The 27,114-nt window shown below is 34.8% G+C and overlaps 1 protein-coding gene across 1 annotated transcript in view; it reads left to right on the top strand.

Annotated features, from left to right (window-relative positions):
* The window catches only part of LOC132551564 (uncharacterized), a 30,548-nt gene extending 3,734 nt beyond the window's left edge, over nt 1–26,814 (top strand). The window contains exons 2-9 of the mRNA XM_060215716.1: nt 8,056–8,206; nt 18,252–18,397; nt 19,037–19,217; nt 20,705–20,811; nt 21,011–21,157; nt 21,709–21,792; nt 24,800–25,012; nt 25,744–26,814. Coding sequence (XP_060071699.1) covers nt 8,152–8,206; nt 18,252–18,397; nt 19,037–19,217; nt 20,705–20,811; nt 21,011–21,157; nt 21,709–21,792; nt 24,800–25,012; nt 25,744–25,863 — 1,053 coding nt within the window. The 5' untranslated portion in view covers nt 8,056–8,151 and the 3' untranslated portion in view covers nt 25,864–26,814. The remainder of the gene's footprint in view (nt 1–8,055; nt 8,207–18,251; nt 18,398–19,036; nt 19,218–20,704; nt 20,812–21,010; nt 21,158–21,708; nt 21,793–24,799; nt 25,013–25,743) is intronic.
* The last annotated feature ends 300 nt before the right edge of the window (nt 26,815–27,114 follow it).

Below are 27,114 nucleotides of genomic sequence, written 5' to 3'. Positions count from 1 at the left end.
TCCTGTGAAATAGCAGCTAAGCTACTAAGTTGTTTTTGTAAGGTGCATATTAGTTGTCAAATTAAAGTACATAGATTTAGGTAGCCAACCCTCTCTCATAGTTGGTGTTCTCTTGTATTGTAACTTGTAATGATTTTGTGTAATCAAATATTGTTTAAACTACTGCCAGTAAGGTAAATAAATGTTCCCTATGCATGCAACTTACAAATTTAATGGAGATAAGGTATTGTAACAATAAATCTAAACCCTATTTTTGTAACAAAATAGAGTTTAGATATATTGTTAAAGGTATAGACTATTAAGGACATCTTGTGTATGTGCCTAGGTTAGATGAAATGTTATTTGCAAACAGCTTAAAATCCATTTATTATATTTGATTTGTTATACAAATAAATACTTTTGTATACGATGCACTTTACTGATATTTGTTTGAGGATAAATTGATTTTTTTTTTACCTTAATATCAACTTTGAATGAATAAATTCAAGATAATGTTATTTTATTTTTATCTCGCCCGACCTTGACCTGCCAAATATCAAACGTTAAATGTGTAAAAATCTAATTTTTAACCAACATTAATTCTGAGTAACCAAAAAGCCAACCTTCACAATATTGGAACTGTAGCATGTTGGTATGAAGGACTATATCTCTTCTTTAAAAAAAAACAAATTTTCTAAGGTCAAGATAATGGACCAGTATCATATCGAAGCGAAAGGCTTCAAAGTTTGTTTAAATGAATGACATTGGCCTATCTTTAGGGTCACAGATATAAAATGTATGACTTCTCACAATGTATTCTGAATAAACAGATATTCCAGGGTCATAATATAAAGCCAGTAGCATGATGAGATGACCAACTTTCAAGGTCACTAGTGTCAAATGTTTAAAGTATAAGACCCAGAGTTAAGCTATTGACATTAAATTAGCTTTAGATCGCATAAGTATATATTGGACCTGTGGATGATTTTTTTTAGATTTTTACCAAAGATGACATAAAATTAAGAAAAGTACATGCAAATCAGAATACACCTAGTAATTTTTACACATTAAAGTTATAGTTTCTGTATAAATTATTATTCTGTACAGAAAAAGTATCCTTCAACAATGGTAAATAGGACTTGGAGTGTATCTGTATATATGGTACAAGTGTTGACTGATTGAATTTGATGGGAGTCTAAGAGCAGATTAGTTGTCGGTAAACATGCTTACAGGTTCATACCTGTGCCGTCTGTCTGTGACCACAGGACCATCGACCGGTATAAACACAGACTTAAACTTATCCTCAACACAATCTGAAGGTTTTAAAAGGTCATGTCAGAATAGCGCTCCCTTTAAATAAATGCATAAGCTCACACTGTAGAATTATTAAACTTGAATTGGCTTTAAAAGTTTAGACCAGGATCTCTCTTACAAACGAGGTTAGATTAAAACATAGTACTTTCAGATTCACAAATGTACAGGAACCAGGAACATTGATAGGTTGATATTACACAGGAAGTTCAGGTAAGTTATTCCTAAATCAACTTGTCACTATTTTATTTATTATGTACAGCTATTTGATTGATAACTTTGTACATGTCCAAACACTGGTTGATAACTAGTACCATACTGTACTATAGGATGTATGCATTGCATTGTTTGCCAAATTTAAGTGACAGACATTATAATAAATGGAGACTATTGACATCATGGACTTGAATATTTATCATATTGTGCTACTAGTACTATGTACTACTAACCAACATTTTCATTCTCACTTACTCCTGTTATCCCGAGATCTTCAAAGTGAATGAATGGTACACTCCTGGATCAGTGGATGCCCTTAATCTCATTATCATTGACATCTGTGGATAAATTGTATGTGTGACAAAAAATGTCTAAGTTACATGCGAATGCCTATTGAAAAACACTCATTAGGGCCCCACATAAAGATGAGGGTACCCAATAGTAATCAGCTTGGTTTGTCCGTAAGTCTGTCTGTCCATCCCTCTGTTTGTCTGTCTGTTTGTCTGTTTTTGCTTTCTGCATAATAATTGTATTTGTTGTCGGATTCTCAACAAATTGATCATGTGGCTTTATAATTGTGAGACTTTACATTGGCCAGATAACCAGTGAAATCTGTCAATATTGCAAGAGTTATAGGACTTTGAATGATATAAACTTACCATTTTATTGCTGTCCACATGAAAACTTGTATATTTGTTTTTTGATGTTTTTCAACTTTGGTATATGGCTATATATCCCATTTTAGCTAATCAGTAAATTGCATGAAAGATTTATTGGAGTCTGAATGCAGAAAGTTGACCATCTTATTACTTTCTGCACAATGATTAGAGTATAAGTAGTCAGTAATTCTCAGAATTTCATATGTGTGTTCATATCAATTAGACCTCAGATGCTTTTGAGTCCAGACTGCTAGACTTTGAATGCTCAAAATATACCATTTGCAGTCACATTTTTACCGAATTTACATACCCAGGTATATGGATTTATTGATATATTGATTTATGAAGTCTCAAGCAAGTATTGTAATTTCTCATGCAGATCTGAAAATCCAAAATGGTCACAATGCCTTCTGATTTGCAGAGACACTGTTGATTTTTTCTCAAGAATGGATGTTATAATGGATTCCTAACTTAGTACAAAATTATCCTTATTAGGCCACGACCATGCAGTGCTACATTTTATGCTGTGCTGGCATATGAAACCTTCTGTGCAATAGTTTATAGGCGAGAACCTTCCTTTGTCTGGTGATTGAAAAGATTTTAGTTTTGTTTCACATTATAGATTTACTTTAAAATGAAATTCACAACACATAAGATATAACAATTAGATATGACTTGACAAACTTGATCAAGTTGAACACTACTCCTCTGGTACTACAACTCAATGTATACTCAAGGGATAAAGACATGCAGGGTGGCATTATTTGCAATAGCTTGCAAACACAATGAAACACAATGTTAAAAAACAATGAAAATCGGGCAAGCAACTCTCTAGGTTACATTGCACGTGATCCTGTATCAAATGTTGCCTTATTGTATTGCGAAACAGGGAAAGCACGAAATGGAAAAATCTTGTGTACAGCAGTGTTGTGACATTGAGTTACACTGTTCATCTTACCATTGGATAATCTTTATAATGACACATCATTTTCCGATATTTTGATTAATTTCTGATAGCATTAAACAACCGCACAGCTGACGGAAGTTCAGAGGGGACAGGTCATGGCAATGATTATACAAGGTCAAAGGCAAATAAAGGTTGTCAGATAGAGCTGTTATCATATATCATGATTAGAAAAGCAGGACGACAATATCACAAAAAATTCAAGATCGGCGATATTGCCGGCAGCAAAAAGTAAGAGGGAACAGTTTAATTTTCAGGGGAAAACATACATGATTTCCAGACAAGTTAAGTACAAAAAGTTGTTGTCGACAGTATTTCTTTCAAAGTCAATAAAAAGAGTGAAACAATCACCTGTCATCAAAGTGAAAACTGAACCTGATACTAAGTTTTATTACTACTTTACCATGATATTACAGTCACACTGAAATCATACTTAATTCACAACTTTGTTATCATGTTATGAAAATAGTTTTATAAAAATCTATTCACCTTTGCTTATTTAAACTCAACTGATCAATATTTGTTATGGATCTAGGGCAAATTAAAAGTAAATATATTTAGTGCATGAAATGTACATGTATATAATTACACTGATAATACTTTTTAAAGATAATAAAAGATTGAAATACATTTATAACACTCAAACTCTTTATAACATGTCCAAGTGTGTTATTGGGATAACTGAACACATAATGAACTGCTTGGTTTTCCTTCAGATAAATAATTGTTCAACCATTATTAATCTGATAGAATTGTAAAGAAGTATATGGTTGATTAAGCCTCTTTTGAAATGTCTTGTTTACAAACAACAAGGGGTCTATTAAGGTGTTTATATCTGTTTAATAGAGTGACCCATGACGTCCTGTGATATTTCCAAGTATGAAATTTCTATCAATTGTAATGTTTGTAAGTTGCAGAAATAATTTTTGTTGATTATCTAAATGTTCTGACATAGAGTGATTGTATACACACCTGTGATAGTGATACAAACACCCTCTACACACCTGTATTAACTCTAATACACCTATAACTAATTTTATAATTTGAGTAGCTGTACAGCGTGCCATATACCACCCAGGTAAGTCAGATTAAGCTTTAAATGTTGCCAATTTCAATATATATTATATTTCATTACCGTTGTAAATTGTGAAATATAAAAATTCTAATAAAGTGGTGACCTAGCTTAAAATGTTGACCAATTAAAGTTAGTCTTGAAATGGTATATAGATAAAATATATAGACATTCAGATATTAAAACCTCTCTTTTTAGGTATCGGGGTTGGTGAACTAACAAGCCAAGTGTATAACATATGTCCATTAGCCCACTCAGCCCTTCACCTGGAGTTAGTAGACTTGATTAGTTTTATACCAGGACTTCGACTAGAGACAGCTCATGTTTGCCGTATCTTGCTAATAATCAGTCAGAAGAGATTTATATGTAGCAATTTTTTTGATGTGTTTAAGTGTTGATGAGTCACACTCTTACCTGTGACTACATGTTTCTTAGCTCTTGATGGAGAGATGATACTTACACGGTAATTACTTATAAATAAGAACCCTTGACAAGAGACGTTAAATTTTAGGACTGATTTATAAAATGGCCTAATCTTTAACCTTTAGTTGTGGAACTCTTTCTCAGATATCAAAATAGTATTGTAAAAGCAGACTGGTGACACATATTTACTATCTGGTATAAGAAGAGGCCTCTTGAGCTGTTAACGTCAGGTCTAAATTAATTATGGGAACACTTTTTCATCTTCCTAAATTGATCAGGACTAAAACTTGACAGGAACTTTTGACTGGTGGCATAATTTTATGATGTAATTCACACTACATGGCAAAGTTGATAAACTTTTGTTGATCTGAGAGCTGCTTTGAAGGTGTGTGCTTTACATTTGGAGGATCATTGTTGATTGCAAACATAAAGGAATGTCACAGTTGGTTTGCGACGAGTGGTTGAGCAATGTCTAGTCCCCAAGTGGGTTCAAATCTACAAATATTGACTTGTCTGGCGTATGACTCAATTAAAGACATAAAACTTCAAAAACATGTTTACATTCTGTACACCAAATGACTGAAGGAAAAACATGTTTGAAAACAATAACACCAGTAAGCAGTAAACACCTGCGACAGTGATACAAAGAGTGGATTTAGGCCTTGTAACAGTGTCTTAAAATCAGTAAACATTTCTTGTATACTGTGGATCTACAGACAATAAAACTTAGTGGTGTCCTGTAACAGTGACTAGCTAAAGGATACATATATTGTAACTTTGTGGAATTAGTATAGATAATCAAGATAGTGTTGGCATATTCACAAGTTACTGGCATGTTTTATATCTAAAGTTTATTATCATGATAATAGATACCAAGGCATGATACTTTGTTATAGCTACACATGAAATATCCATATTTAATTAAAGAGCTGTGATAAATTCAGAAATGAAAAGATTCCATTAGTGTTGATGATCAGTCCACACAGCCAGAAGTTAGCTTAAAAGTGAGGTCATCACAGAATGTATGTCCATTGACTTCTTGTAATCCACTTTCTGTTGAAGTCTGCAGGCAAACTTCATAGGCCCATCGGATGTTACAGAGGTATTAGTTAGGATGGGGTACCATAGAATACTATAACAATGACTGAACTCTCAGACATATTCTTGTCAACTTGTACCATACACACTACAGTTATGGAGAGTCAATCTGATTCTGATAATATCTGTAGCTGTATGAATATCAATACTATGTATTGTACATGTTATGTTGCTTCAAATTGACTTATCACTGTCTTTGTTTTACCTTAAATTGAACAAGAATGTACAGCACTAGAATGTCAGAAAGTACCGTAATTATTTTTAAAAAACCCACATCCTTTGTGTTAATTTTTGCTGTTTTCGACATCATACATAATAAGGAACTGGAACATGTATGACTAATGTCTGATTATTGACCAAAATCCAATAATTTTTGTAGTAGCAACTTGAGGACTGTCAGGTTGATTCTTGAAACTTGTATGTGACAAACTGAGAGCTGTTAATGAATATAAATAATCATATATACAGATTTACCATCATCAACGTAACCTAAAATCTACCTTACTTTGTTCTGCTTTATATCAAAAACGATTATGAAAAACCAGGTATGAATTTACAATTTTTTTTACTGTTTTAAGGTCCAGTCTAAAATACAAAATAACCCCATTTTCAACTTTCAGATATTTGTCTGAACTTTAGAAATAAAGCTAGTTTTCATCAGAAAGACAACATCAGTTTGTGTAACAAGCTGATAATGATCAATCCATTTTGTTGGATATATATACCGTAAGTCTGTACTTGGCAATAAAAACCTGATTTGTAAGGACACTCTCACTTTGTGTGATAAAATATCACCTGATTGCCAATAATGCACAATTTAAATGCACATTTACATATTATACCATGTAAATTTTCCATTCGATTTCATGGTTAAATGGAGAAGTACAGAAGTTTGATTCTCATAAATCACACTTACTGACGGCAGCCATTTATAGTAAATTAGTCCATTCAATCACACACTGGCCAACGTCAGAATGTAAATCCAAGTTTCCCCTTTCTTAATATGAAATTATTCTGTTGAGAAAATATCAAAGAATATAAATTAAGTTTATGGAGGTGTTGAAAGATATATTTATAATTATCAGTAAAGATATTCTCTTTGAACTCCTAAAAACACTGTTCATGAATACTTCAACTAATTAAACAAATTAAGTTACCAATATTTCTTTTAAAGGGCCTCATCTATAGTAAGATCAGCATCAAACTGTTATAAAGTGTGTTAACTTACGGGTTAATGGTATGTTCATAGTTGCTAAAGATTTATATGAAGTGGTAATTATATATATTTTGTTTTTATTAGACATAGATAAAAATTCTATTTTATTTTTATTGCCTCAGTCCTATTACTGAGTGAGAGAATTTTGTCTTATCATAGCTCATGCATAGGGAGTGATCCTAACATACAAAGAAAAACTGTGTAGTATGAACACACTGAAGATGTGAAATCAAATAGATACTATATCTATCCTGTAATAAATCAGGGTAACCAAAACATCTACTGTCTCTCAATACCGGTGACACTGGGCAATGATATATTGTTGGCATTTCTGATAAACTTGTAGAAGATATAGTTGGCATAATTCTAGACATGGGCTTCTTCCAGGATAAATACAGTAATTGATTGGTTCTACTGAACAGACATTGAATAAATACTTTGTATTGAATCTACCAGTTTCAAAGTTGATGAATGCCTGTTGTCCTTGCAGCCTCTCAGCTGGCTGGAAATTTGTGGTGACTACTAAAACCCTGTGAATACCTTACTGGACAATATTGTGAATTGGGACATTATGTCACAAATCTGATCAGGAAAAGGACCATTAGTTGTCTAATTATTTGTCTATTGAATGGTTTACCTTAATGATCTGTTTAATGGAAAACGTGCATGTGTGTAGAGAATGTAATGATTTCTAAATGTCTTTGTATTAAAGTGAATAGCTTTCTTAATGGTTGGAATGGTAAGCAATAGAAATCAGTCACTGTCATTCACTTTAATATCACGAAAGCAGCATACTCATCAGGAAAGACCTCATTATGCTGAATGACTTCACTTCCTTTTGCAATGTTCCATTTAAATTGGAGGTGATGGTTTCTGCCAGGCTTATTAATCACCACAGTGTACCTTCTATATGAATATATAATACACCTTAACTTTCCATTTGCAGATTGATGAATTCTGGCTTATCTGACATCCTGAATTAATTTTTCACTTTCTTCTTTCCATATAATACCTGTGTCAGTATTGAGCTAGGCAACCCTGACATGACAGTGTAGCAGCTAAAGTATTGATGCTAGGGCATATGAGACTTGCTTACATTAGTTTGTTTCTGACACAGAAAGAGAAGCCTGGACACTTAGGATACACCAGAGCAGGGAGATCTTGACAACAAAACAAAGAGGCCACAAGACCGAGAGGATACCACACTGTCAACATGGCACGAAGAATGCTGGAGAGAGCCATATTGGCGGGGCAACAGATTGAGCAAGGTTTGTAAAAAAGAAATGGCTTTAGATAGAATGAGAAGTTTTATACAAGCGTGAATATGGTTGGTATCTATGTTTATACTGAACTCAAGGTAACATCATTATATATGTTGTATATCTTAACTGGTATTAAGTTTTCATTGTGTTCACACAAAACTCAAAAATAATGTTTGGTTATGTAATATACAAAGTGACAAAATAGCAGATAGTTAATTTGTTCAGACAGAAGTTGGCAGGTAAAGTTGTAATTTACCTAATTGTTAGCTTTGAAACTTTCAAAATTAGTACTGATAGAGGTTATTCTAGATGTTGTCTTTATAACCATTTTTTTTTACCATTTAGTTGTTTTGGTGTAGAGAGTAGGTATAGAGATTATCCATACTCTGTAGTTATCAGCTGTATTGACGTATGATTGAAGTGATGGTTTTAATAAAGATTTTATTGGTCAAATAAATACCTTTTTGATTTTTGTTCTAGAAAACACTGTAAGTAGGACTCGTTATTTGTAAAAAAAGTCATTAACATAAACCTCTCTGTAACTAAATGATATTTACTCTGGTGTAAGTATTGGTAATGAGATTTATCAGTAGTGGGTTTAATGGAAGTATCAGATTAATCAATATGGAACCCATTCAGTGAAGGTATCAGCAGTGTAGTGTAACACAAGATTGTAAGGTTGTTTGGTAGACATTTCATGGTAACAACTATGCATGTTTATTGGTCATATAACTACACTGTACCCTCTCAACATGACACGTATCTTCAAAGATTTATTAAAAAGTTGTTTCATTCTAACAGGTTAAAGTGATGCTAGAAATATCAAGCAGAATTTTCTCCAACCTTTTTAGACCTAATGACCTTCTCTGTGTTGATAGACTGATCAGAATATAATAGTAATAGTTTTCCAAACTAACTTCAAAGAGAGGACCTTATAACTCAAAAAGATCAAAACTACATACCTCTAACAGGTAGAATCTACACACCTCTAACAGGTAGAATCTACACACCTCTGACAGGTAGAATATACACACCTCTAACAGGTAGAATCTACACACCTCTGACAGGTAGAATCTACACACCTCTAACAGGTAGAATCTACACACCTCTGACAGGTAGAATATACACACCTCTAACAGGTAGAATATACACACCTCTAACAGGTAGAATCTACACACCTCTAACAGGTAGAATATACACACCTGTAACAGGTAGAATATACACACCTCTAACAGGTAGAATCTACACACCTCTAACAGGTAGAATATACACACCTCTAACAGGTAGAATCTACATACCTCTAACAGGTAGAATCTACACACCTCTAACAGGTAGAATATACACACCTCTAACAGGTAGAATCTACACACCTCTAACAGGTAGAATCTACACACCTCTAACAGGTAGAATCTACACACCTCTAACAGGTAGAATCTACACACCTCTAACAGGTAGAATCTACACACCTCTGACAGGTAGAATATACACACCTATATCAGGTAGAATCTACACACCTGTAACAGGTAGAATATACATACCCCTAACAGGTAGAATCTACATACCTCTAACAGGTAGAATCTACACACCTCTAACAGGTAGAATATACATACCTCTAACACGTAGACTATACATACCTCTAACAGGTAGAATCTTCACACCTCTAACACATAGACTATACACATCTCTATCTGGTAGAATCTACATATCTCTAACAGGTAGAATCTACATACCTCAAACAGGTAGAATCTACACACCTCTAACAGGTAGAATCTACACACCTCTAACAGGTAGAATCTACATATCTCTATCAGGCAGAATCTACACACCTCTAACAGGTAGAATATACATACCCCTAACAGGTAGAATCTACATACCTCTAACAGGTAGAATCTACACACCTCTAACAGGTAGAATCTACACACCTCTTAAAGGTAGAATCTACACACCTCTAACAGGTAGAATATACATACTCCTAACAGGTAGAATATACATACCTCTGACACGTAGACTATACATACCTCTAACAGGTAGAATCTTCACACCTCTAACACGTAGACTATACATACCTCTAACAGGTAGAATCTTCACACCTCTAACAGGTAGAATATACACACCTCTAACAGGTAAAATCTACACACCTGTAACAGGTAGAATCTACATATCTCTATCAGGCAGAATCTACACACCTCTAACAGGTAGAACCTACATACCTCTAACTGGTAGAATATACATACCCCTAACAGGTAGAATCTACACACCTCTAACAAGTAGAATATACATACCCCTAACAGGTAGAACCTACATACCTCTAACAGGTAGAATCTACACACCTCTAACAGGTAGAATATACATACCTCTCACAGGTAGAATTTACACACCTCTAACAGATAGAATCTACACACCTCTGACTGGTAGAATCTACACACCTCTAACAGATAGAATCTACACACCTCTGACTGGTAGAATCTACACACCTCTAACAGGTAGAATCTACACACTTCTAACTGGTAGAATCTACACACCTCTAACAAGTAGAATATACATACCCCTAACAGGTAGAACCTACATACCTCTAACAGGTAGAATCTACACACCTCTAACAGGTAGAATATACATACCTCTCACAGGTAGAATTTACACACCTCTAACAGATAGAATCTACACACCTCTGACTGGTAGAATCTACACACCTCTAACAGATAGAATCTACACACCTCTCACAGATAGAATCAACACACCTCTAACAGGTAGAATCTTCACACATCTAATTGATAGAATCTACACACCTCTAACAGGTAGAATCTACATACCTCTAACAGGTAGAATATACACACCTCTAACAGATAGAATCAACACACCTCTAACAGGTAGAATCTTCACACATCTAATTGATAGAATCTACACACCTCTAACAGGTAGAATCTACATACCTCTAACAGGTAGAATATACACACCTGTAACAGGTAGAATCTATACAATTCAACAGGTAGAATCTACACAATTTAACAGGTAGAATCTACACATGTACAACAGGTAGAATCCATACAATACAACAGGTAGAATCTACACATGTACAACAGGTATATATCACACACCTCTAACAGGTAAAGATTGATACACATCTAACAGGTAGAGATTACACACCTTTGAAAGATAGAGATCACACACCTTTGACAGATGGAGATTACATATGTTTACAAATGGAGATTACATATGTTTACAGATAGAGATTACCTACCTTTGACAGGTGAAGGCTACACACCTCTGATATAGGTAGAGACTAAACACCTCTGAGAGGTAAAAGCTATACCTCTAGCAGGTGCATATTTTACACATTTAATATCTAGGGACTTTTACACATCTAATACCAGTAGAGACTGCACACCAGTGTCAGGTATAGGCTATATGCAACAAGTAGAGATAACAGCCCTCTACCAGGTAGCAATTGTGTACCTGTAACAAATAGAATCTGCATACCGTTAACCGTTATAGAGATTAGACAATTCTAACAGGTAAATACCGCACACCTCTGATAGGTAGAGATTACATACCACTAACAGATGGATATCGCACCTGAATAAGATTAAATGTTATTATGACCAGTTCAGCAGAGGTAAATATGTGACCTTTAAACTAGTAGTTCAGTTTGTCACACTGTGAGTTATAGGCTTGTGATATTTGGGAAAGGAAAGAAACGTTGAAACCATGAAATTTAGAATTAAAAAATGCAATTTGTTGAGGCGGCAGGTGGATTTACTGTGTTGACACTTTGTAATTTGTTGAAAAGGCAGGTGTATTTACCTGTGTTGACACTTAATGCAAATGCATGTCTCAGGTAGATGTCAATATTTGCACGTCTACCTTTGTATTTGAGTGTGAGATTTTCATGTTGAGAATATTAACCTTGTATTGATCTGATCAAGTAGCATACCATATCTAAAGACTGTCCTTGACTCACAAGATCAAATGTACAACCAGTCTGTCTAAATACACTTGTTTCCTGTAATTGATAAACATGTTTTTGGAGCAAAATTTGTGTGTTTTGGTTCACAGTGAGCGTATAAGAACTCAATAGCCATTAAAGACACTCAACATTGATTTGTTTAGTAACAGACGAATTTGAACATCTGTCTTACTAAATCAGTATAAGGGTATGATACCCTTAAGTGTGAAGTGATTGTTTCTTTTTGCCTTATGTCCACGCATTTCAAATAGGCAAAGAACTTGTTTTGATGCAAGATCAATTTGACTAATTGTAAAATTTTTGTTTTCTAATGACATAAATATGATTATCTAGGGGGATAAGAGTTTTTTGTGCATTGTTTATTACCTTATTTGTAAAATCAGATCATTTTCTGGAAATGCTTGCTGCCTGTTTATCTGGGATTTCTTGTGTTTTATTCATCACGATGACGGCACATTTACTGCTGTTTCTTTTTTACTATGATAAATGAAGGGTTTTACCATGGTAAATCACCACAAATGAAAAGCTTTTATAAAGAATACTGATGGATACATTGTGATGTTTGAGTTGATTTGTTTGTTCACTGGGTTGTCATTCTATGAGCAGCCAGGGTCACTAGTTACATCACAGAACAACAGGCAGGCCACATCGACTGATACCTTTACAGGCTTTGCTATCAAAGAATACCTGGAGCAATGTTTTGACAATGACAGACAAGGCATGTGAAGTTCACAACTTCTTAAATGAAGTTTTTCAGTTGGATATAGTTTCAGTAAAAACAGTTTGTCAGTTTGACAACAGACTTTAAAGACAAGGAATAGTGATATCACCTATGTAGTACAAATGTGATACAAACTACTGGAAGGGGATTCCTGACAAATCAATGATGTTATGACAAAATCAAAGAACAGTTTATGTAGAGGGATGTGACCTGTAGGTCCTGCATGCTGATATGACATGCTAGACCTCTAAGTCCTGTATAGGCAGAGTCATGACATGCCAAACTTCTAGGTCCTGTAGGCTGTGATCCGACATGCTGGACTTGTAAGTCCTGTATAGGCAGAGTCATGACATGCGAAACTTGTAGGTCCTGTAGGCTGTGATATGACATGCTGGACTTGTAAGTCCTGTATAGGCAGAGTCATGACATGCTAAACTTCTAGATCCTGTAGGCTGTGATAAAACATGCTGGACTTGTAAGTCCTGTAAAGGCAGAGTCATGACATGCTTCATGCTGGACTGGCCTGTAGGTCCTTTAGTCAGAAATGACTTGCTGGTCCTCTACAGGTTCAAAGGACTATTTTCTAGTTTCACACTTTCAATACAAGTATTCTCAGTAAAAGAAATTTTGGAATCATTTCTCATGTGAAACATGACAGCCTATTACCATTTATCAATTAATCAACATAAAAAAAAGCAGGTCCATGTGAGGGTTGATTATAATACACCCTGTTGAGACTTGTTAGAGATCATGTTTTTCATGTCTTGAATTTTATTTGAAATCTTGAATCCTCTTATCTGATGTGAAATTGGGTTTTAAGTGCTTTGTGTCCAGTTTTCCCATATATGTATTATCAAAAACTGACCTTGCTTTTAATAGGCCACACAATAGTCTATTGTGAAAGCAGATGTACAGGTACTCTGTGTATTAGGCCAATCCAGTAATTACCAGCTAGCCTTTAGTGTTATACTATTGTGATAAGACAGTGACCTCTGTTTTTTATATGTATTAAGAGTTCTATATTTATTGTTATTAATACTTTTACAGGACGTTTTATTGTACTGATGTCAACCAATACAATTTTTAACCACATTTTGTTTGGCCCTGGTAATATGAGGTGCTTGTCAGTATATTCCTAAATCCCAATGGAGTTGTTCTAGCTCCAAATTTCCAAGGTTTTCTAATAGATTTAAAGCTTTTTATCAGTTGTTTCAGTTTTATCCAATTTTATTTGACTATATCATCCGTCTAAATAGGGACCATATCGAGTAAATTATGTCTCCTTATATAGTAGTTGTAACCAGTGAAATGTGTATGTCACTACCAACAGTAGTGTTACAGTCAGTACATGGTATAGTATTCCAGTCAGTACTGGTACTGTACTATAGACTAGTTTACAGACCTCGTCCACATCAGTAAAGGCAGTGTTACAGTCAGTACATGGTATAGTATTCCAGTCAGTACTGGTACAGTACTATAGACTTGTTTACAGACCTCGTCCACATCAGTAAAAACAGTGTTACAGTCAGTACATGGTATAGTATTCCAGTCAGTACTGTACTAAAGACTTGTTTACAGACCTCGTCCACATCAGTAAAGGCAGTGTTACAGTCAGTACATAGTACAGTATTCCAGTCAGTACTGGTACTGTACTATAGACTTGTTTACAGACCTCGTCCACATCAGTAAAAACAGTGTTACAGTCAGTACATGGTATAGTATTCCAGTCAGTACTGTACTATAGACTTGTTTACAGACCTCGTCCACATCAGTAAAGGCAGTGTTACAGTCAGTACATAGTACAGTATTCCAGTCAGTACTGGTACTGTACTATAGACTTGTTTACAGACCTCGTCCACATCAGTAAAAGCAGTGATACAGTCAGTACATAGTACAGTATTCCAGTCAGTACTGGTACTGTACTATAGACTTGTTTACAGACCTCGTCCACATCAGTAAAAACAGTGTTACAGTCAGTACATGGTATAGTATTCCAGTCAGTACTGTACTATAGACTTGTTTACAGACCTCGTCCACATCAGTAAAAGCAGTGTTACAGTCAGTACATAGTACAGTATTCCAGTCAGTACTGGTACTGTACTATAGACTTGTTTACAGACCTCGTCCACATCAGTAAAAGCAGTGTTACAGTCAGTACATAGTACAGTATTCCAGTCAGTACTGGTACTGTACTATAGACTTGTTTACAGACCTCGTCCACATCAGTAAAAGCAGTGTTACAGTCAGTACATAGTATAGTATTCCAGTCAGTACTGTACTATAGACTTGTTTACAGACCTCGTCCACATCAGTAAAGGCAGTGTTACAGTCAGTACTGTACTATAGACTTGTTTACAGACCTCGTCCACATCAGTAAAGGCAGTGTTACAGTCAGTACTGTACTATAGACTTGTTTACAGACCTCGTCCACATCAGTAAAGGCAGTGTTACAGTCAGTACTGTACTATAGACTTGTTTACAGACCTCGTCCACATCAGTAAAGGCAGTGTTACAGTCAGTACTGTACTATAGACTTGTTTACAGACCTCGTCCACATCAGTAAAGGCAGTGTTACAGTCAGTACTGTACTATAGACTTGTTTACAGACCTCGTCCACATCAGTAAAAGCAGTGTTACAGTCAGTACATAATATAGTATTCCAGTCAGTACTGGTACTGTACTATAGACTTGTTTACAGACCTCGTCCACATCAGTAAAGGCAGTGTTACAGTCAGTACTGTACTATAGACTTGTTTACAGACCTCGTCCACATCAGTAAAGGCAGTGTTACAGTCAGTACTGTACTATAGACTTGTTTACAGACCTCGTCCACATCAGTAAAGGCAGTGTTACAGTCAGTACTGTACTATAGACTTGTTTACAGACCTCGTCCACATCAGTAAAGGCAGTGTTACAGTCAGTACATGGTATAGTATTCCAGTCAGTACTGTACTATAGACTTGTTTACAGACCTCGTCCACATCAGTAAAAGCAGTGTTTTATTCCCAGATGATTATTCATGGTTGATGATTGGAAACCATGATTGAAAAATAATAACACCTCAATTGACTCTATCAGTCTTTGTAGCAATGCAGCGATGGCTTTTCCCTGCGACATCACACTCTGTTAGACATGTTTATTGTTTGGTTTCCAGGTAACTTCCATCCAGACACCGTCCATTCCTCTGCACCCACTGTGCCTTGATAAACTCCTAACACTGTTTGATATAACATTCGCTGTGTCAGTTCTAATATCCAAAGTGGGCTAAATGTAAATAGACCCTCAAAAAAAAAAAATTATCAACATCAATAAAATTGTTTTGAAATAATCATAGTTGATAAAAAAACTATTTGAAAATTGACACACAACTAATATAACAATCAATGATTATAACGAGATTGCAAGCTTGTGCTGTATTGATTCGAAAAGAAATACAAATATTAGTGATGATCACTTTTCAGTTTTAACAGCATTTGTAACTTTGCACTCAGCACAATCAATGTTATCCAAGTTAACAAAACAAAAACAATGTTTTATTTTCCAGACATTTTTTACTTCTTGCTCTTTGTTACCCAGTACACCATATCTGTGTTTATCTCTAGCTGTAAACAATCATTAAATACTATTGGTTTTATCTTTATATATTTTTACCTGTGTATTTAAAAAAAAACTGTTTCTAGGCATGTTCGCTTCTTTATTGCAGTATCTTATGTTTGGTTTACGCTGTGAAACTTGAATCTGAAATCCCTTTGATCTTTGATAACACAACAGAGAGTACCTGTGTAATATTCTACAGTGTTTCTATCCTAGTCTGTATAAACTCTCAAGTTATCTGATTTATTTCCCTGTAAATTCTACTGATAACTCAACAAAAGGTAAATCATTGGACAATGTTATCATTCATTCAGACTGCTCAACAAGACTTAGAATGAAATTCTACATTCCTTTACATTAAAACATTTGATGATTAAAATGTCTCTAGAAAAAAGAGACAAATTGTCCTTTATCTGTGATTTATTTATGTCACCAGATTTGATTGATACTATGATACATCTGGTATCTTTGTTTAAGGAAGAATTACTTTTTGTGGATGTTGATGTTTTTTTTCACCAGGTGTTTCGGAACACTTATATGTTATATGTATGTGTGCCACCTTCAAAGAGGATTTTATCTAGCTAAATTATATATGTACTTTGGTTTTTTGAGTTTAGCAACCTTTAAAAATAGATTTTTGAAACAATACAATAAGCTTTACTTGTCTTTTTCAACAATTGAGAAACAGTCCAAAACTGATATAAATCGCTCTCATTGGCCTAGACAGAAGTGCTTTGAGAGGTCTTACTAAGGGTGGGTATTAGTAGGCTTAGGAGGAACTGAATGGACCTGAAGGCTATATGTTGAATTAGATTATGTTTATCAAAATGTGTTTAAATGTCATATTTAAAACAATGAAATGGAAACAACCAATGAAAATATACCATTGAATTCGTTTGAATATTTTTTTGCATGATGTTATAAAAATAGTAGTGATGTGTTAAATGGCACCACTAAATTTCCCATGAAAATTGATTTCAAGGTCATATCCTTCAACTATTTTATCCTTGCAAGACAAGTTTATTAGTGTTATGATGTTTTTACAATTAGCAACATCAGCAGACAAATACCTAAGGTGGAACACACACGCTGGTTAGTAAGTAAGTAAATAATGAATGTGATTGGAGGTTCCAAATTAGATTCTACAGAATCACCACAGGACTATGCTGTGGTTTAATTAGTAATACAGAAAAGGTAAGGAGTCTGATCATGGAGGTACCCAGTTGTTTAAAAGGTAAGGTTCTCAGGTCACTTCAGCTTCATCAAAATATTTGCTGTATTTTGTCTTTCTATTCTGAGCCCAAATCCAGCTTATATTTTAAGACACTGACCATGTATTCTATTTATCCTGCAACATTGCCTGAAAATCAGACTATTGAAACTTAAACAATTTTGTTGTTCAAACTATATTTACCTGACGTTGATGTTGATGTTGCACAGAATTTCACCTGATGACGGACGCCAAAATAATTGCTGCGAGCAGAAAGATAGTTCCAAACTTCATCAAATATAACAGCAATTTTATGAATTTTCATAAATCAGCATGTTCGTTACAACATGTAAACTCACTTATTTCAACGACTGTTTATATTTCTATACACGGTATTTAAGTAATTTCAGACAATAATTCTGTCAAAATAACACACCTGCTAAAATACAGCTGTTTCCATCACTGCCAAATACTACAAAAATATATGTGGTATGTGTATTCCGACCATGGCAGCACTAGTTGCAGAATAAATAATTATCTATGTCAAATATTTTCACTTCAGGGAAACAATGGCCACAGAAGTTCTCAGGTATGCAGATCATCAAAGAAATACCGTTTGATATCGATGCCTTAGGCCCTGTCTACTCACTTCAATACTCCTACGATGGCATGGTTCTGGCTGTAGGATTTGGCAATGGTGCAATCAGGGTAAGTTATCTCCCAGACTTTTAACAGAAAACTTATCTTTTAGAGTGTTCATTTTTTTACATCGTTTTGAAATGCTATGTATTGGTAATTCATTTTAGATGGATTTATTTATTTTTACACCCCCAGCGCCTGGAAGCACTCAAAAATTGAAATAAACACTTAACTTCAATGTTTGACTGATCACTTTTAATTCAAATGCCATTAATGAAAAAAAATTGTAACTAAATTCTATGTAATGTATTGATTTTCAATATGATACTCTCTAGCCCATGACAATAATTTTCACTTAAAGCAAAGATACATTTCACAACTGCAAGGTGAACCAATATCCCATTTTACTTGTTCTACCTTGAACATACAGTATTCTCTCCCTTCCTTTGATGTGGATGGACCCAATGTAGAAATAAGGGAAGTCTGAGATAGAATGATTGATCAGCCTCTCCTTTATCGATTGTACCTTTATTCTGAAGCATGCTATATATTACTTTTAAAAGCTTGGTAACTAAATCAGTGTTGCTATTAATTGGTATTTGAATTGCATCATAAACATGTTCTCTCTGAGATAAAATCAAGTAAATTTCTTATGATCAATATTGATATTTGCTGTGATACATGACTAATTAAGGTAATTTTTTATAGTTATATGAGTCTAAAACTGGTAAGATGCTCCAAGAGTTAAGAAAAGCACGATATGGTGGGCTACAGATCATGTGTATGCGCTTCCATCCCAAGAATCATCACATTCTCCTGGCAGGTACTGCGGAGGGCAAAGTGTTCGAATGTAACATTAAAGATGGCAACATCACAGAAGTGATTACAGGTCAGTCGTTTCTCATATAAATTTGAGTCAACTTTCCTGGTCTCATATGTTTAAATCATCGTTCTTTGGATAGCTATTTCTTGTGTTTATTTGTATTTATATCTGCAGCCTCACTGGTCATTATAGCTGGTCATAAGCCTCACTGGTCATTATAGCTGGTCATAAGCCTCACTGGTCATTATAGCTGGTCATAAGCTTCACTAGTCATTATAGCTGGTCATAAGCCTCACTGGTCATTATAGCTGGTCATAAGCCTCACTGGTCATTATAGCTGGTCATAAGCCTCACTGGTCATTATAGCTGGTCATAAGCCTCACTGGTCATCATAGCTGGTCATAAGCCTCACTGGTCAATTTGATAAATCACTTTGGAACTAATTATATAACAGGTCACATCACACTTTTGAAGTGTAAGAAAACTAATGCATGAGTATTGATTTGGGAAATAAAACATTTGAAATATCTCCTTCTTAGAAACCATTTTTTTTTTCAACAAAAAGGCTTCAGACCAAGAGTTAAGATTTTCAGCCAGGATTTTGGTGGCACAGAGTACTTCATATTGAATATCTCAAACAATTTCTTCTGATTAATCAAAATGTCTAGAAGAATTATATGTAGCTGGTTGGTCTCTAGGATAAAGTTTGACAAAGAAATGACCTTTACCCATGTACAAGATCACAGGGGTTAAATTTGTTGAAACTTACAACAATTTCTTCTTATTAATCGAAAGTTCCAGAAGCATGATATTTAGCAGATAGGTCTCTTTGATAAAGCCTGACGATGTTTACAAAAAGAAATTACCTTGAACCATATTCAAGGTCACAGGGGTCAAAGATTTTTACTGGTAAACCAAATGTCTGAGAAGCAGAATATCTGGTGGAAAGTTGTTTCAAGGTCAATGCCCAACAAATTTTGAAAAAAACAAGAAAATATAATGACTTATAACCTTTGAACCAGATCATAACTGTCACTTTATAGAACTGACTGTTAATAGCTAATGTTTGTTGTGGAAATTGGTTGAAATTGATTGGATGTGTTTTCTTTGAATGCCAATGGTGCATGTTTAAATGTATATGTGGTGAGCATTGACTGTACTTTTAAAAAAAAAACTAGATGAACAATGCAGGCCTCTTGTTGATATCACTAATCTGAATTCACTTAAGGGTGCCCTCTATTAAGGTGATTTAAAATTATCATAATAGTGTTCATACTGTATAATGTATGAACAAACTAATGATATTGTCATAGTCAGAGACACATTTTCATACATGGCTAAGTGTGCAGTATGAACATTATACACACTATACACATAGGTAATCTGATTACAAATATGTATTGATATTTTTGTAAGTGTGCTGCTATTACTTTTCTCTATAGCAATATCTTGTGCATAAAATATGGAAACTTAAAATGTGGTTAATTTCTCTCAATGGTTTAATTGAAATATCAAAAAATGTTCTCAGTTTGTTCTCATTGTTTTCTTTACAGAAAAAGGAAATGAAATTAACTGTCTGGACTTTGACATGTATGGTTCAATGTTTGCAACAGGAGGGAAAGATCTTGCAATACGTTTATATCATGCTAACAATTACAAGGTAATAGATGATAGAAGTGAACAGAAAAACATGAAGCAGGAAGTTTGTAATTGAAATATACATTTCAAGACATTGTACAGGACTTATTAACAGAAATTTTGAAGTAAATTTATTGTTTTAAAACTGATTTTACCACTTTATTTACCAAGAAGATGTTATCATTTACCACATTTTACAGTTGAATGTAAATCTGTTTCAGCTGGACAGGACTATTGAGGGCTTCAGCAATAAACAAAATCCTACAGAAATAGAGTCTGCAGGGTGTTCTATGAGAGTATTTGCACTAAAGTTCCATCCAGAAACTGAGCCTATATTTGTCACTGGGGGCTGGGAATCACACCTCAAGGTATTTGTAATTTCCCCCCCATAAAACGTAGACATATTCGTGTTGCCCATGTCATTATTTATGTCTGTAAACATTAAAGTTACATTGAAACTCATGCACATTGAAATTATTTAGAAAGTCTTCAAGAGTTTGTTTACAGCACCTATGATAATATCTTTATTTCTGTAGGTTTTAAGATACAAGTGGCATTACCTCTGCTGTGCCTGCCAACAAAATCTAGATTTCTAGATCTGCTAGCAGCATGCTAACTTAAAAGGAAGATTTGTTATACCAAATGCTATGTGCAACTTTTCTTGATCCCAAATGACTGGTGTTTGAAAATGATAGCCCTTTCCCCAGGGACACCACACTGGACTTCTACAAATTGTATCTTCCAAATTAAGCTTAAATTAGTTTTATGGTTCATGCAGAAATGTTTGAAAGAAAACAAATTCTAGCAATATATTCAGTATTATATACATTCACATACAAATGTAGTAAAAATTCAATTTTCATGGTATTGTTTTCCTCATAATTTGCCAGAGTTCTGAAATTGCTCCTTTTCTCTCCAGATCTGGGACAGCCGAATAGGTGACCAGCCTGTGGTTAGGACAATCCATGGGCCACATATCTGTGGAGACAGTCTGGATATCAGGGTATACTTACTGCACCAGAAAATATCATTTTCACAATTTTAGATTGTTATTTATGTCTTATATATACATGTTGGTATATTGGATTTTGAATGAGTTTATTGTCTCTATTTCTTGAGAAGGACTGAACAAAACTTCCTACAATTCTGGTTTCGCTTGGTCCCTAGTTGTGCATATTTGTATGGTCCCTAGTTGTGCATATTTGTAATTTCTACTAGACAGTATCCAGATATATTCATAGAAATTAGTTTTGACATTTTGGTATAGGAATGTGGATTTAAATAGCATTTACACATGTAAAAGTGGAGTTAGTGTTGACATATCAGTATATGGAGTGTGTCAGACAACAACTACAAATATAGTAGGGGGAGTAAGTGTTGACATATCAGTATATGGAGTGTGTATTGAGACAACAGCTACAAATATTGTAGGGGGAGTTAGTGTTGACATATCAGTATATGGAGTGTGTACTGAGACAACAGCTACAAATATTGTAGGGGGAGTAAGTGTTGACATATCAGTATATGGAGTGTGTACTGAGACAACAGCTACAAATATTGTAGGGGGAGTAAGTGTTGACATATCAGTATATGGAGTGTGTCAGACAACAGCTACAAATATAGTAGGGGGAGTAAGTGTTGACATATCAGTATATGGAGTGTGTATTGAGACAACAGCCACAAATATTGTAGGGGGAGTTAGTGTTGACATATCAGTATATGGAGTGTGTATTGAGACAACAACTACAAATACAGTAGGGGGAGTTAGTGTTGACATGTCAGTATATGGAGTGTGTCAGACAACAGCTACAAATATTGTAGGGGGAGTAAGTGTTGACATATCAGTATATGGAGTGTGTCAGACAACAGCTACAAATATGGTAGGGGGAGTAAGTGTTGACATATCAGTATATGGAGTGTGTCAGACAACAGCTACAAATATAGTAGGGGGAGTAAGTGTTGACATATCAGTATATGGAGTGTGTATTGAGACAACAGCCACAAATATTGTAGGGGGAGTTAGTGTTGACATATCAGTATATGGAGTGTGTATTGAGACAACAACTACAAATACAGTAGGGGGAGTTAGTGTTGACATGTCAGTATATGGAGTGTGTACTGAGACAACAGCTACAAATATGGTAGGGGGAGTTAGTGTTGACATATCAGTATATGGAGTGTGTCAGACAACAACTACAAATATAGTAGGGGGAGTAAGTGTTGACATATCAGTATATGGAGTGTGTCAGACAACAACTACAAATATAGTAGGGGGAGTTAGTGTTGACATATCAGTATATGGAGTGTGTCAGACAACAACTACAAATATAGTAGGGGGAGTAAGTGTTGACATATCAGTATATGGAGTGTGTCAGACAACAACTACAAATATGGTAGGGGGAGTTAGTGTTGACATATCAGTATATGGAGTGTGTCAGACAACAACTACAAATATAGTAGGGGGAGTAAGTGTTGACATATCAGTATATGGAGTGTGTCAGACAACAACTACAAATATAGTAGGGGGAGTTAGTGTTGACATATCAGTATATGGAGTGTGTCAGACAACAACTACAAATACAGTAGGGGGAGTAAGTGTTGACATATCAGTATATGGAGTGTGTATTGAGACAACAGCTACAAATACAGTAGGGGAAGTTAGTGTTGACATATCAGTATATGGAGTGTGTATTGAGACGACAACTACAAATATAGTAGGGGGAGTTAGTGTTGACATATCAGTATATGGAGTGTGTATTGAGACAACAGCTACAAATATAGAAGGGGAAGTTAGTGTTGACATATCAGTATATGGAGTGTGTCAGACAACAGCTACAAATATAGTAGGGGGAGTAAGTGTTAACATATCAGTATATGGAGTGTGTCAGACAACAACTACAAATATGGTAGGGAGAGTAAGTGTTGACATATCAGTATATGGAGTGTGTATTGAGACAACAGCCACAAATATTGTAGGGGGAGTTAGTGTTGACATATCAGTATATGGAGTGTGTATTGAGACAACGACTACAAATATAGTAGGGGGAGTAAGTGTTGACATATCAGTATATGGAGTGTGTATTGAGACGACAACTACAAATATAGAAGGGGAAGTTAGTGTTGACATATCAGTATATGGAGTGTGTATTGAGACAACGACTACAAATATAGTAGGGGGAGTTAGTGTTGACATATCAGTATATGGAGTGTGTATTGAGACAACAACTACAAATATAGAAGGGGAAGTTAGTGTTGACATATCAGTATATGGAGTGTGTATTGAGACGACAACTACAAATATAGTAGGGGAAGTTAGTGTTGACATATCAGTATATGGAGTGTGTATTGAGACGACAACTACAAATATAGTAGGGGAAGTTAGTGTTGACATATCAGTATATGGAGTGTGTATTGAGACGACAACTACAAATATAGAAGGGGAAGTTAGTGTTGACATGTCAGTATATGGAGTGTGTATTGAGACAACAACTACAAATACAGTAGGGGGAGTTAGTGTTGACATATCAGTATATGGAGTGTGTCAGACAACAACTACAAATATAGTAGGGGGAGTAAGTGTTGACATATCAGTATATGGAGTGTGTATTGAGACGACAACTACAAATATAGTAGGGGGAGTAAGTGTTGACATATCAGTATATGGAGTGTGTATTGAGACAACGACTACAAATATAGTAGGGGAAGTTAGTGTTGAGTTGACATATCATTATATGGAGTGTGTCAGACAACAACTACACATATAGTAGGGGAGTTAGTGTTGACATATCAGTATATGGAGTGTGTCAGACAACAACTACAAATATAGTAGGGGGAGTTGGTGTTGACATATCAGTATATGGGTATATTGGAGAATGGTGGAGATTGAAGTACTTTTCATTTTATTTAATCTTTCTGCAGTTTTAGTATGTCTATAATCTACTTCTGGACATAAATTGTACAGTAATTAGAAATAATACATTATCTGATGAAGCTTTTCCTGCTGACTTCAGGGGTATGAAATACTGACCGGTTCTTGGAGGAAGAAAGATGCATTACAGGTGTGGGACTACTCTGAGGGCAAAGTCAAGCAAGATGTGAATTTTGAACTGAATGGAAAAGATGGGGCCTACCTTTACTGTAGTCAGTTTTGTGACAACAATGTCATCATGGCATCAGGCAGCTGCACCAATAGCTGTCAAGCTATTGACAGGAACACACAACAGGTAATTAACAAGACACATTCTGTCAACAGGTAAACAATAGGTAGTCAACATGAAAAATTCTGTCAACTGGTACACACAACAGTTAATCAACTAGACACAATATGTCAAAACCTACGCACAACAAACAGGTAATTAACTTAACACATTCTGTCAACTGGTACACACAACAGGTAATCAACTAGACACAATATGTCAAAACGTACACACAACAAACAGGTAATTAACTTAACACATTCTGTCAACTGGTACACACAACAGGTAATCAACTAGACACAATATGTCAAAACATATGCACAACAAACAGGTAATTAACACATTCTGCCAACAGGAACAAACACAACAGACTTTGGTCAAGTGAATTGATTAAATATGAATCAAGGTAAACTGGAAAAAGTGAAATACTCCACTTCACCATGGCCACTTAAAATGAAGACCCATGTCTCTTTCTAAAAATTCCTACCCCAAATATATTTTTTGTAGAAAAGAACATATTTAAACAAACAGATAAAAATTCAGTGAGAAGAAAAGTAATAGAAAATATGGAAGGTGGCTTCACATTACAATAGTGGGATCAGTTTAACATACTACAACATATAGTTAAACTACCAACGTTTACACAGAACAAAAGAGATAGGAATGATGTTGAATCATAAAATCATCATATTGTAAAACAGTTATGAGATAATGTAGTGTTTTATGTTGTCATTGGTTTTTATCATTCTTATTAACAGGTTGTTGGTGAAGTGAAGTTTGACAAGGCTGTGATAGCTATGGACACTGTGGATGGCGGCAGGCTATTTGCTTGTGGGGGAGAAGACAAAAAGTTTGTGTTAGGTGGACTTACAGGTTAAATAAACAAAATGTCTGGTACAGACAGTTATTGCATTGACAGGTGTAGGTGATGGAAGAGTACCTGGTATGTGAACTTGATGAAGTAAGTTTCTAAGCCCTACATCTAAGAGGCTTCATTAGCAAAATGTACAGCACAGTAGATTATAAGTATTTTTCATTCTACCGCAACAGGGTATTTTTCCCCAATGTTTTCAATTTTATGAAATTGATATGACTGTATTAATCCTTGTACACAAGGACAAGTTATTGTACCAACTGTTGACCCAAATTTGTTTTTGTCAAAAAAAAAAGACATGAATGTAGCAGTAAATATTGCTTTGTGTGTGATGTTCAGATGAAACCTTGATTCCGTCCAAGCCAAGTTTAGCCAATATCTACTTATAAGTGACCTTTCAAATTTCGACCTGCTCATAAAAGGGAGGTCATTTTGCATGAAGTGTGGGATATTTTTGTATGTATACATTGTATATATATTTTGTGTATGCCTTGTTAATATGTATTTTTTTCCTACTGCTCTACATTCCATTAATCTAAGCTATTTTCATCATTCAAAACTTCCAAGTCACATCATTCAATTGGATGGGAAGAAAAGAAACATTTGAAATTTGGAAAAATGTTTTAGAATTAACAGCTAAAGTGAGAAAATCATGTATACAAGCTGCCTTTCCACTGTTTTCTTAAACTTAATTATTTTTATGTCATCTTTGCAAATAATTGAAATTTACAGTCTCTTTACCATGAGTTGCTGATCTCAAAATATTAGCTAATGACAAAGTGATTAGATAATGCCAGATAAAAATGCTGTATTCCAAGGGAGGTAACTGTATCAAAACATGCATTCCCTCCTAATTCATTTTTTTGAAGGTTGTGTTTATAATCTTCTGTGATAATACCACACATTGTGTCAAAGATATGATTTAGATTATAACCAGATACCTCAAATAAATAAAAATTGCTGTCTACAATTTAAGTGTTCATTGTTTAAACTGGTGTTTGATAACATTCTGCTTTCCATGAGCTCCCAAGAGCGTTTTTGCTGCTATGAAATATTGCTACCAACTGTTGTGAGTATATGTCAAGATTGGTTCTCCATTAATGTACACATCTATGTATTGTACATATTCGATACTGTGGCAGTGAATATATTTTCATCACATAGCTACCGGTTGTCGGTGTAATAACACCCACTACACATATATAGATATACATACATAGGAAAACATGCCCCTGAATTTTAGGAGTAAACAACA

The sequence above is a fragment of the Ylistrum balloti genome, unplaced genomic scaffold (assembly GCF_031769215.1).
Source record: "Ylistrum balloti isolate Yb309-2 unplaced genomic scaffold, AGI_CSIRO_Ybal_v1 Utg370206, whole genome shotgun sequence".
Classification (NCBI taxonomy): Eukaryota; Metazoa; Mollusca; class Bivalvia; order Pectinida; family Pectinidae; genus Ylistrum; species Ylistrum balloti.
Note: the sequence above shows the minus strand (reverse complement) of the source record. Positions and strands in the feature narration are given on the sequence as shown.